The 11,979-nt window shown below is 37.3% G+C and overlaps 3 protein-coding genes across 4 annotated transcripts in view; all 3 read right to left on the reverse strand.

Moving 5' to 3' along the window:
- The window catches only part of adnp2b (ADNP homeobox 2b), a gene marked incomplete in the record, with an annotated part of 705,870 nt that overhangs the window by 575,891 nt on the left and 118,000 nt on the right, over nucleotides 1–11,979 (reverse strand).
- Nucleotides 7–7,708, reverse strand: grinaa (glutamate receptor, ionotropic, N-methyl D-aspartate-associated protein 1a (glutamate binding)). 2 transcript variants are annotated; one of them, XM_024294721.2, is made up of 8 exons: nucleotides 7,545–7,682; nucleotides 7,434–7,483; nucleotides 2,038–2,356; nucleotides 1,161–1,279; nucleotides 869–1,069; nucleotides 648–776; nucleotides 394–537; nucleotides 7–290 (listed from the first exon to the last, which is right to left on the reverse strand). In XM_024294721.2, the coding sequence occupies exons 3-8, from the start codon at nucleotides 2,327–2,329 to the stop codon at nucleotides 141–143; spliced, it is 1,035 nt and encodes a 344-aa protein (XP_024150489.1). In that variant the 5' UTR covers nucleotides 2,330–2,356; nucleotides 7,434–7,483; nucleotides 7,545–7,682; the 3' UTR covers nucleotides 7–140. The 2 variants fall into 2 exon arrangements, with proteins under 2 accessions (XP_024150489.1, XP_024150481.1); XM_024294713.1 differs by having other exon boundaries at nucleotides 7,434–7,708.
- mapk15 (mitogen-activated protein kinase 15) overlaps nucleotides 9,736–11,979 on the reverse strand; it is a 9,177-nt gene continuing 6,933 nt past the window's right edge. Inside the window, exons 9-15 of the mRNA XM_036214207.1 lie at nucleotides 11,820–11,883; nucleotides 11,610–11,747; nucleotides 11,292–11,397; nucleotides 10,880–11,189; nucleotides 10,550–10,659; nucleotides 10,302–10,454; nucleotides 9,736–10,206 (exon numbers count right to left, since the gene is read on the reverse strand). Of these exons, the coding sequence (XP_036070100.1) occupies nucleotides 10,012–10,206; nucleotides 10,302–10,454; nucleotides 10,550–10,659; nucleotides 10,880–11,189; nucleotides 11,292–11,397; nucleotides 11,610–11,747; nucleotides 11,820–11,883 (1,076 nt within the window). The 3' untranslated portion in view covers nucleotides 9,736–10,011. The remainder of the gene's footprint in view (nucleotides 10,207–10,301; nucleotides 10,455–10,549; nucleotides 10,660–10,879; nucleotides 11,190–11,291; nucleotides 11,398–11,609; nucleotides 11,748–11,819; nucleotides 11,884–11,979) is intronic.

An 11,979-nucleotide genomic window follows, 5' to 3' on the forward strand; every position in this document is an offset into this window, starting at 1 on the left:
ATTTAACAACATGCTGCCCTCGTTTCCAAGTACGACTGTGAACCACGAGAGGGAATGAGGGGAGACGCTAAACTTGAGTGGAGGGAAATAACGCGACACATGAACAGGAGGCTCCTCATGAAGTCTTGACGGCGGGGAGCTCATTCGCGGGAGCGGCCCACGATGGCCAGGATGTAGAGGAAAATGTTAATGATGTCTGTGTAGAGGTTGAGAGCAGCGAAGATGTACTCCTCTGGACTCAGGGCCAGGTTTTTGTTACCCAGAAGGAGCTGAGTGTCAACAGCCAAGAACTGTGGAAAGTAAAAATGGTGAAAGTTGACGAGATTTTCAGAATCTGAAATCAAACCAGGGGAAAATAATAATAAAAAAGCATCTGTTGATAGTATCACTTACGCAAGTGAAGAGCAGAGCCCCCAGTGAGGCATAGACTAAATGCATGATCTTGTTGCGGATGAAGATGCAGAGGATGGAGAAGATCATCAACACAATAAGGCACACAAATAGCACGCCACGGCAGGAAGTGAAGTCATACTTTGTCTGTCATGAACATAAAAAGTGAACAAATCAGCCAAAATCATTTCAACTCCCAAAAAAGTATTACTTAATAATTAATACTTCAGTTCTCATTCAATGACTGACATCCATACCTGCAAAGAGAACAAGACGACGGTGAAGCAGACCCCGGCGGTCATGCCCACAGCGATGATGACGGTCTCTGTGTCGTAGAAACTAGCGATCATGCCCACCATGTAGGACAAACTGAGGGTCAGGATGCTCTGAAGGATAAAAAATCATGGAGATCAGTAAAAGGAAAAATAAATGTTTTCAGGCTTTTTAATCTTTGAAGTTTTATGAAGTCGTTTCTTACCAGAGCGATCATGTTTCCCGGGTATTTGCGGCGGAAGTCTCCGCAGCAGCTTAAAGCGATGAGGCAGACCAGGAAGGAGGCGTAGGAGGTGTAGTACACCCACGGGTTATGCCGCACAAAGATCTTTGCGTTGTCACTGAAGGTGAAGATGGCAACGAAGGAAAAGGTGACAAGAAGCTGAACGGTGAGGACCAAGAAGACCTGATGGACGAAGGAAAACAGAAACAGAATTATTGGTTTTTAGAAGACCACATCACACACAAGCTGGAACCTGACTGTGCTTTTTACTCACCTTCCTGATGAAAGCCCGTCGGACCATCTTGTCCTCAAAACCTCCAGTTTTAAACTCATCATTGTCTCCATATGAAGGAGGACCATCGTCATGGTAGGCAGGGCTGTCTGCAGGCACTCCTGAATAAAAAATAAGATTTATCAAACTTAAACACATGACCTTTTTATTAGGGCTGGGTATTGACAATAATTTCAAGAATCAATTCGATTCACCACAGCCTGGATCAATATGATTCAGATTTGTTTTTTCTTTATATTCTTTCAATCCACTCAATTCAATTTTGAGTTTACAAATGTAGACAAATTTGTTTAGAAATATGTTAATCTATAAATATGTTTTGAAGATATTTACATTAATGTGATACAGTTTACATACTGTGAAGTGTATTAGTGAAATAATAATGAGATTGTTAATACCATACAGTCTTACATGGACTCTCGAACAGAGAAGCTCCAACAATTGTTCTGGCTCTCCTGGAGGGCGTTTCATTTTGGCCACTAGGTGGCGATCATGCTATAGCATTACATGTTATTCCAGAAGAAGAACAAAGTATGAGCAAGCCGCACATCGTTACTTTAAAAATTTTTCCTTAAAAGAGTTTGTAAAATTCATGCCTGTGAGTAAATAAAGATGTTCATTTAGTCAACAATTTATGTTTATGTCAACCGAGCGTTAGCATTAGCCGTCCAATGGGAAATCCCATTATACCTTAGCATCAAGCTAGCTGACTTTAGCTTAATGCATAAGATCAATCTCTACTTTTATGGGTCGATTATTGGTCTGTTAAAGCTTAGATCGATTCAGATTGATTTATCAATTTTTAAATAAACCCAGCTCTACTTTTTATAGTTATTTTTCATCAAAAAGGATTGCTCACCCATGGGGTCACCAGGAAAACCTGCTTGTCCAAATCCCTGCTGATAAGGCCCCTGAGCGTAGGGCATCTGAGGGAACCCCATTGGAGGGTACGGGCCGGGGGCAAAGCCGGGACCAGCCTGGGGGAAGCCCGGCTGTCCGTAGCCGCCTGCTGGTGGGTACGGTCCCCCTGTGGCTTGGCTGTAGTTGGGAGGGGGCATGGCAAACCCAGGCTGAGGGGGTCCGTAGTAATTTGGGTTGGGAGGCTGGTTGCCGTCACCCATCACGGGGTACCCACTTTTGTCGTGAGACATGGCGTGGAGAGATTCAGGTGCAACAGTCTGTAAAGAAAACAGAAAGTTTTAGTTAAAGAATTACCAACTTAAATTCTTCTTTAAAAAAAAACTAAAGATGAGCCTTTCATAAGTTTTGACTTCAGCAGAAATGCAAGTTAACAAGTACATTAAAAAAAACACTTCTGCAGGTCCAAGTGTAAATATTTACCTATTCAGGATTAACAAATACATTTAAAACTAAATCAATTCTTTATTTAAAAAGGCTTTCTTTTAATGTGATTGCCAAGAATAAAACCCATTGGTCCACAGCTGAGGTTCAGTAACCACTTCCCCTATTCATCAGTGTTATGCACTGAATGCTGAATAAGAGCCATAATTGCCAATTCATTCTCCAGCTGATCCAATGACACACATAGAGTCTTGTGAGAGCAGAGGTTCAGACCGCATGAGGGTGGTTGAATACTTCAAAGTCCTGTCATATTACAAATGCGTTGCAAATCTCCTCATCAACACATCAGGATTCAGAGGAAATCTCCGTATGTCAGTAAAAAGGACAAAGATAGATGTAGTCTTTGGACTTTTTACATTATAATGCACCACTCAACATGATTTTGTCAACCACAATTGGCTTAAAGAGCCTTCAGAAAAACTTTTGGCGAACATAATGAGCCATCTGCAGATGCCACTTAAGCTCTTCAATGCAAAAAGGAAACAATTTGACATGATCCAGAACCGTCATTGTACCTAGATTTTTTCGAAAGCAAACGCTTTAAAAAGGATGAATTCTCGCTGATTGGAAATGAATCCAAATTTTTTATCTTTTTATAATCATGTTTTTTGAACTGAAGGCAAAATCTCCAATACCATGGAGGTGCAAACAGTTACAAGTGTTTATGTCTTGAAAGGAACTATAAATACTGAAAGGTTGGGGGTTTTAGAGCAACAGCTCCACAAAAAGGCCTTGTGTATTTCACCAGGACAACGCGAAGCCACAGACTGCAGCATGGCTTTGTTCGGGAACGCCTGGGTGCTGAATTGACTCTTCTGTGGTCAAGATCTTATACCTATGCTTAACAAAACACTCGGCAAACCATTACATGAAAAGGCAAAAACTCTTAAAAAATGCCAAGACCATACCTCCAGAAATTCAAGCCCAAAAAATGCCAGATATGAGCCTACACCATGGTGAACAAATAAGTCCAGGCTGACTTTACATTAAAATACTCTTCTATAGTACATAACTATGATGATTCTCAGGCAAATATTTTTTCTAAACATTTTTTGTTATCAATATAATACTGGCTAATTTTAAAAATATAAAATCCATCTTGAAACTGAGGTGTAAATATACTTTTAGTCCCATTCCAATCATCTTTTGATCAATTTTAACAGCGTTCCCATTGGTTTTTACATGTTTTCTGCAGTATTTCAAATTTTAAGCTTAATTTTCTTTATACGCGTCCTCCATAATCAGAAAAATACCACAAGAACATGTAAAACACATCAGAATGGGTCTTTAAAGGTGTAGCCTACACAACTCTCTGCTTCATAATATAAGGAGAGAATTGTCTATAATGTGGTGTGTTGTATTCTGAAATTTGAAGACTTACAACAATGCTGTCTGGACCCTTTGGCAATGCAATATGGTGAATTCCCCAGCATAGATGATAGAAGAAAAAATAATAATAAATCAGAATTTCCTTTAGAAATGATCTGGTTGAGGACTGTTTTTCCTCCACCAATATCAGTCATTTTACAGATATTCAGGCAGCAACCCAGAAGTCCAAATATGAAACAACATGTTGATTTTCAGGCTATTTCACTGCAACTGATCATTTGATCCAAATATCTGAAGCATAGAGGAAACCAGAAATAGGCAGAAGGGCTTTTCTTTTTTTAAGCCTTGAATTGAATGAAATCTCTGGGCAACAAAGCATAAAAGTTGCTTTGCCACATACTGACTTTAAAAGAAAAAAAAAGTAAAGCAGGTTTTTAGTGGTGCATAAGTCTATGGTATTTTTCCGACAAATGCTGGACGCCTGTGTATGTAGTGTAAGCAAAAGCACTGAATTTAATATAAACAAAACTTAATTTGGAAATCAGAACAGTAGAAATGTTTACTGTCTAAACTCAGGCCAGCTGAAACTGAATTAACTGTAAGCACAATGTCCCATTTTGCTTCAGTAAATGCAATCAGACTTTAGTGCACATCCTCATGATCTCCGTCTGCACCTCATTAGGACAGTGCAACAGTGCAGTGAGATACTGCAGACAAACACGCCGCGGTGCCTGATGCCGACACCACTTGTTAAGATCATAGCAGATTATGATCATTATCCATGGAGCCAAATCCCTCCTTAGACAATACAAGCGTGTGCAGGCTAAAACCACAAACTTTTTCCATTTAAAAATCTAGCTATGCACCCCAGGCATGATTACCGTTAAAAATGTCTACATCTGCAAGTCAAGTGCTCAATCATATCCAGAGTTCAGGTTACAAATGTAGAAGCGATCAAATGTATGTTTCCTTGATTGAAACCTTAACTCGGGTGAATCATTGAATTTAAAAAAAGATCAAAAATACATTTAAAAGGAGAGGGTACAAACTAGCAGAGAAATGAAGAAAATGTTTCCATAAACAACCTTTTGTTAGTTTTGAAACAACTAAAATAATATTCCAAAATCAAGTTTAACAAGAGTATTAATGAGTATAAAAATATGCAATAATGCAAAGTAAAAACACTATCTAGATCAGACGTCTGCAACCTGTAGCAACACGAGGGTCTTTTAACCATCTATTATGGTTGTTTGGGTTTGAAAGAAAAAAAGTTTAAGGATTTTAATAAATAAAAGTGTTTGTAGTTTTTTAAACATTGTTTAAGTTTATTAAGTTTTGTGGTGGGCTTTTATTAGAATAAGCTTAAAACATATTTGCTACATATTTGATGTTCAAAGGCAAAGTTCTTAAAAATATAAAATTACATTTTCCGCTATATATTAAAACAAAAACAAGGATTCCATCTTCATGTTATTGTTTTTATATTTGATTGTAAAAGGAGAAAAAAATTACTGCAGCAGGAGGATCATTTGAAACGTGTGTTTTATTTTGAAAATAATTTCTATGAGGCATTATCATTGGTAAAATAATCTAAACTAGTTATAGAAAAGTGTGGGAGTGTTATAATTCAATTATTGTAAGTGGGAGAAAAAATGTAAGTTGTAAAAATGGATGACTTAATTGCCATTAAAACATAAATTAAGTGCAGTTTTCTAAACAATACAGTGGAGGGGTTTAGTCTGTAACAAACTGACCCAAATAGAGATTGGAACACTAACATGACAGTGCTTTAAAATAAAGCTTTCCTTTGCAAATTAATAAATAAGCATTTCACTGGAAATATAGTGAAACCAGCAGTGCTAACATGGAGCCCAAACACATTATTAAAGTCAGTTTAGACTGTCTGCACATGAAGGGTTTGAGATTTCTAATCCTCTTTGGAACAACACTCCCATGCTGTGGATAAAACAGTGCAAAGGTCCCGGGCCTCGACCCATAGACATCACTGCGGGAATTAGGTTAAAGAGACGGATTGAACCATCAACTAGAAGAGATAAACTAGCACAACCAAGCCAGCACAGTACCTCAATAGCAAGAGGACACAGAATAATTACGAAAATAACTACTTATTTGCACTAATAAGTGTGGTCAGTTGTTAAATTATAATATAAGTGAATGTGGTGACAAATATATACAATAAAAAGTAAAATTTACAATGTATTTGGCATTAACAAATCCAAGTTAACTACAAAATAAAAAAATAAAAAAACGCGCGTGACGACTGACAAAGACCCGGATGTTAGCGTGTTGTGCCCAACATGTGACTACGCAATTTTTCTGTTTATAATAAAAACATAAAGGCACCAACATTAAGTTAAAATCAAACTCCTAACTGGACTAAATTCAGCTACAAAGTACACAGTTTATAAGGGTTTTATTTTTCTCCGTAAGGCTACATGTTTTATTAATGCCAGTAAAGCTGTGCTCACACTTCAGACTCACTGCAATTGCAGTAGTCAGGCCTGAAATACAGTAACCGCAACGACGTCAGCTGCTCTAATGTCATAACCCGCTGACTAACATCGTGTCAGACACCTTCCCCTTTGTGCTTTCGTAAGACTGGCTCTAAATGTCAACAAAACAGCACCGGTTTATCTAAAAGTCGTGTTGGAATTATCCATTTGGAAACTGTGCAACTATTTGAGATAATGTGGGCTTAGCCCTTAATATAGCAAAGGGTATCTTGTTTAAAGAAAACGAAAACGGTTTTTGGTTAGATAATTTGGAGGAGAACATTACGAATGGGTGCTAAAAATGAAATAAAAACCTTTTGTGGTGCGTTTACTGGTTTTAGAAATTATAGGAAATCCTAAACTCTAAAGAAAGTAGGAATTATAACAAAACAATGCCAGAAAATTACAATTTTTCAAACATATAAATAAAAACAATAGTATTAATCCATAAAATAATAAAATTTTAGACAGGTAAGATTGTAAATAAATAAAAGGTAAAGGTAAAAGACGGCGTTCTTGTTCAATAATATGACATCTTATGTCATTTTGACATAATGGATGACCATTTCTAAACAAAACCCAAACAGAATCCGGTTAAACTCGCACCCAAATGTGACACGACGCAATTTTAGCTTGAATATATATTGACAAACATTTTAGCCATGCGAAGGCAGAGCGATACGGGAAGGTGTGGAATTGCAGAGTGAGCCGAATCCCCCCCAGCAGCACACGCCATGTTGGATCTATTTTTGCCTCTTTAGATATATATTTATATTACTTGCTGCACCCCTTCTGTTTATAGGACGCAATGTCGTTTAAGAAACTGTCCCGTTTTCCCCTTTCTGCTCCCAACGGTTCTGATAAAACCGTGTTTTAGGGGTTTTCGGTGTAACGCTCCCCATTTTGCTTACGTTAGATGATGGCAGCTCACAGTGATGCTGAGGCTGTATACCATCATCGACGCACTAGAGACTTATAAAACCCAATGAGATGACACGACTAAAGCCAAGTACACTTAATAAAATCACCACGGAGCAGTAAATATCCTTACCTTTAATTAAAGTGCCAGCAGGCACGCGCCGCGGCCGACCTCCTTCGTCTCTGAAATGGTTACGACTGGTCAGCGGTGTTCAGGGAATGTCCGGTTTAAAGACAAATTTACCTCGATTTGTTGAGGGGAAAACCAAATTCCAACACGATAAAAGAGAGATGAAGAGACAGACCAGATCGGGTTACAGCAAGTAGACACTTATCTAGAAATGTCTAGAATAGATCTAGAAAGTAATTTATATGCGTAACAGGAGTCACGTGGTTCCGTTTCTGGCCATTACGTCAGAACCTGACTGTACAGGATTATGAATTATTAACGTGCGGAGGCAACCTAAATACTGTTAACTTACAGTTTACAAATAATAATTAAAATGTACTGTTAACTTACAGTTTACAATTAATAATTAAAATGTATTTTTGTGCTAATTTTTTGCAGTGTTAAAATGTAAAAAATATTTTATAAAAATGTCATGTGAAGTTTTAAATAACAAATATCAAAACACAGCAGCCTTTGGTAATTTATTTTGAAAAGATTTTATTTCTTATAAAAATAATAGCAAAGCCCACTTTAATAATGTTTATTTATTTAATTATTTGTTTGTTTGTGTAAAATATATCAAATATATATAAATAATTAGCCAAAAAATATGATTTTCCACATTTGGGGAGAGTCGATTGAGTTGTGCAACAATCAGACAGCTGACTGTTTTGACTGCTAACAAGTTTTTCCACATTTCAGCATGCTCTGCATAAGTTTCGTTTTAAGCTTCACAACAGGTCTTTCACATGGGCTTTAGGCCATAAACTTTTAAGTGACATCCCTGGTCCATAAAGGATATATCTTATGTTTCTTCATACCATGCAAGAATTGAAGGGTGCTGACATCAGAAAACATACTTAGTTTTTTGGGAAAATATATTATTCAGTAAAACTTCAGTTCAAGTGAAAATATTGTCATTGAGAGTTCAGCCCATATGTAAATATATGTCGTCCTTAAAGACCTATTTCAATAAAAATCAAGCTTCTAGTGTCATGATAGCGGATATATATATATATAAAGAAAATTAAGCTTAACCCTTGAGAGCCCATAGGGTCAAATTTGACCCCGTTTTTATTTTTTTATTTTTTTCAAACAATTATTAGATTTTTTTTTTCTTATTGTGGTTTTTTCTTAATATTATTTTTTGGCCTCTGTATTTGCATTTAATATTAACAACCAGAGATACAATAAGAGTGATAAAGTGTGTCACATACGCTAATGTTACACTAACTCTTAGAAAGCCCAAAATAAAATTAGTTATATACCGTTTTCCGTTTTACCGTTTAAAGCTTATCATTAAAGGTTTTTTCTTTTTTTTTTTTTTTTTTTTTTGGATACCCAGAAAGCGAGTTAATAAAAATCCTTTTGGCCTTACAGTGGCTGACCTTACAGTTTGGGGGCCCTAGGCGAATAATAAGATGGGGCCCTCTGCATATTGGTTGTATTAATTATTTCTATGTAATTTCTATATAATTTCTTTAATTTTTCAGGTATTACTTAAGAAGGCAAAAATACACTTAGATTGTGGAACAAAGCAATACCCATTGGAGTGGTATAAAAATATCAGAAATTGAAATTTTCTGACCCTCATTTTATGTCTTTCCTGTCATTTTCTGTCTTTTCATTCTAAACTTTCTTCATTATCTTTATGAGTTCCTTTGATTTTGTTCATCTTTTTCCTGTTTCGACTTTCTTCCTGTTTTTTTACTCATCTTTGCTTTTTCCTTTTTTTCACTGCTGGTTATTATTATTATTTGAAACTCTTGGAAGAGTCTCTTTCTGCTAGCTAACTTGCTATTGATGGAACATTCTTTTCCTTCAGATTTACGGGGGGGAAGAAACACTTTAACATTAGCAGTCTTAATGCCATCTCCATGTTGTTTTTCTTTTACTGTGTCAGAATCAAATAATGATGGTCATGAAAATGAATTTAGAAATATTTCAAGGGCTCACGGCCCAAAAAGCATTGGGGGCCCCTGGCCGTCGCCTTCCTTTTCCTAATGATAAGTCCGCCCCTGACACCTTATCTCCAACATTGTGGTTATGGAGCCTGGCATTGATAGGAGACAACCCATTCAATTAGGAGGCTTTTACACCAAGACCTGGTGTTCTTGGACACGGTCCTTTTGCTTTCATTATTAAATGAGGTATATGTACTAAATTTCCTTACTAGAAATATCAGCTTTATTTTAGTAGTATTTCAATTTCTTGCTTTCCTATATTTCTCCACATAAGCCTGAATGCTACAAACAAATACAGAGACTTATTTATTTGTTGATATTTATTGCTGTTTTTGACTGGTATTGCCTCAAAAATCAAAAGAAAAACAATTAAAAAAGAACTGTTGCAGATGTTTTTTTACAATAAAAATCACACGTGTCATATTATTTCTTATATTATAATATAGAAAAATCTGGATACATTTTTACCAATCATTTACCAAAAAAATGTTTTCTTTAAATGTATTTGTCAAACATCAAACATCCTATTACAAAAAAACACGAGTTCCTTGGCTGTGCAACCAGTGATAGGATGGCAGTTACTGATGATAAGGACGACTTTGAAGAAGACTGTCAAGTTCCGTCTTGTTGATAGTGCCATAGGCTTGGGCGTAGCTGCCGAGTTTGGCTCGAGGGTCACCAGCAGCCACCACGTTACAGTTATTCTGGAAGACCTTTTTGCTGAAACGGTGCACCGGCCGAGCCTCCCGAACACGAGAGTTGGGGCTCTGGTTCTGCACGAGAAAAAAAACACAAGGGTGGTTGGAGACAGTTCAAATTTTGAGGTTTAAAAGAATCCAAAAATATTTGAAATAAAATGTCCACTGACCAGCTGGGCTGATGTGATGTGCAGACCAGCAGGTAAAGACTTGTCCTCTTTACGGACTAAAGAGTTTTTCTGAGTTTGGATGAGGGTGGAGGAGAAGGAGTGGTTGTGGGCCACAGGGGCTGAGCGACCACGCTGCAGAATCTGGTCCATGGACTGGTGGGCAGACAAACACAAACAAAGGGATTTTAAATAGAAAAAACAAATGACAGGATCACAAAAGAAAGACTGGACTGAGCTGTACGGCTTACTGCATGAATGTTGGGTCCCTCTGCTGGTAGTGTTACTGTGGTTTCATTGGTAGTTTGTCCTGGTTGTTTCCTGCTGACTCTAGTAGAGTGATAGTGATGAGGAGCACCAACTGAAGTTTGAACAAAATATATAATAAATAAAACATTTATTTCAGCATTTGGGAATATGCTGGTAGAGGTTTTTTAATTGAGCTCTACAGTTCTACTAAAGTTTTTGACTCATTGCTTATTTACAAGCAATTTTTGCAAGCTAAAAAAATAACGTGTAACAATAAAGTTTTGTAAGTGAAAAAAGCAAATCTATTAGAGCAAAAACATACATTTCTATACCTGTGGTATGAGTGATTGGGTTATATGATGGTTTTCTGAAACCAGGACGAGTTACTGGACTCGTCTTCCCTAAAGTTGATTGGACATTCGCTGCTCCAGGTTTAGTAGCACCGGCGTTTAACTGCTTTTCCTGGTCGGCCTGCTTGCAGGGTGGTTTCCCCTCCCGGTCGCCATCTCCGTGGCTTGTCGCTGTCACCGGGCTCTTCTCTCCTCTTTCACTCTTGGCATTCGGCTTCCCCGGACTGCTGACACAGCTTACAGCCTGTGGCAGCTTCAGCAATGCGTTTTTGCTCTTCCACTCCAGCATCAACTGCATATTTAAAGAGAACAGTGAGGGGCTTTTATTTTGTCAAATTATCATCTAACACAGAAAACAGTGTTGAAATATAATCAATTGTTGTGCTGTTTTTACCTCGTAAAGTTTGGTGCGGTATTGAACTACTGATAACTGTACATCATCATCCACCGGCAGCACCACATCATAGCTGAGACTGGGCTCTTTAGTTGGATTATGGAACCTTAAGAATTAAAAAAAACGGTGCCAGATAAAAACATTTCAGGTGAAAACACAAATATGTGTTGCTAATATCATGTAAATTTGTCAAATACATACAAAAATGATGTAGAAAGACAAATCTGTCACACAAAGCTGTTAAACTTAACAAAAAACAAATGAGCTACTGCAAATTTTATTGTATAAAACCCAAATGAAGCGAAATATCCCAAATACCTGGCTACATATGGGTGCCGAAGGGCTTGTTCTGCGGTCAGCCGCTTGTCCGGGTTAAAAACTAGTAAACCTTTTATCAGGTTGAGAGCATCATGAGGCACAGACGGTGGGAGAAGATCCTCCAAAGGCACCTGTGGTCTAGAGAAGGAGAATATGTATATATTATATTTTATAGTGAAAGCCAAGAAAGAAAGAAAAAGATTGCCTTACTTCAACAGCATTCTCTGAATGACTGAAGACCCATATTCTGACTTGATAGCAAAAATATCTGAAAATGCAAAAATGGGGGGAATTAACCACAAAGCTTAAATCAAATCAAATCAAATCAAACTTTATTTATAAAAGCGCCTTTCATACTTGGTGCAGCTCA

The sequence above is a fragment of the Oryzias melastigma genome, linkage group LG11 (assembly GCF_002922805.2).
Source record: "Oryzias melastigma strain HK-1 linkage group LG11, ASM292280v2, whole genome shotgun sequence".
Taxonomy (NCBI): domain Eukaryota; kingdom Metazoa; phylum Chordata; class Actinopteri; order Beloniformes; family Adrianichthyidae; genus Oryzias; species Oryzias melastigma.

What these genes read in the sequence shown, in the direction of transcription:
- grinaa (XM_024294713.1), bottom strand. Translation starts at nt 2,329, where the DNA reads ATGTCTCACGACAAAAGTGGGTACCCCGTGATGGGTGACGGCAACCAG. An exon ending in GACGGGCTTTCATCAGGAAG is followed by an intron (nt 1,070 to 1,160) that starts GTGAGTAAAAAG and finishes TTCGTCCATCAG; the next exon opens with GTCTTCTTGGTCCTCACCGT. An exon ending in TCGTCTTGTTCTCTTTGCAG is followed by an intron (nt 538 to 647) that starts GTATGGATGTCA and finishes TGTTCATGACAG; the next exon opens with ACAAAGTATGACTTCACTTC.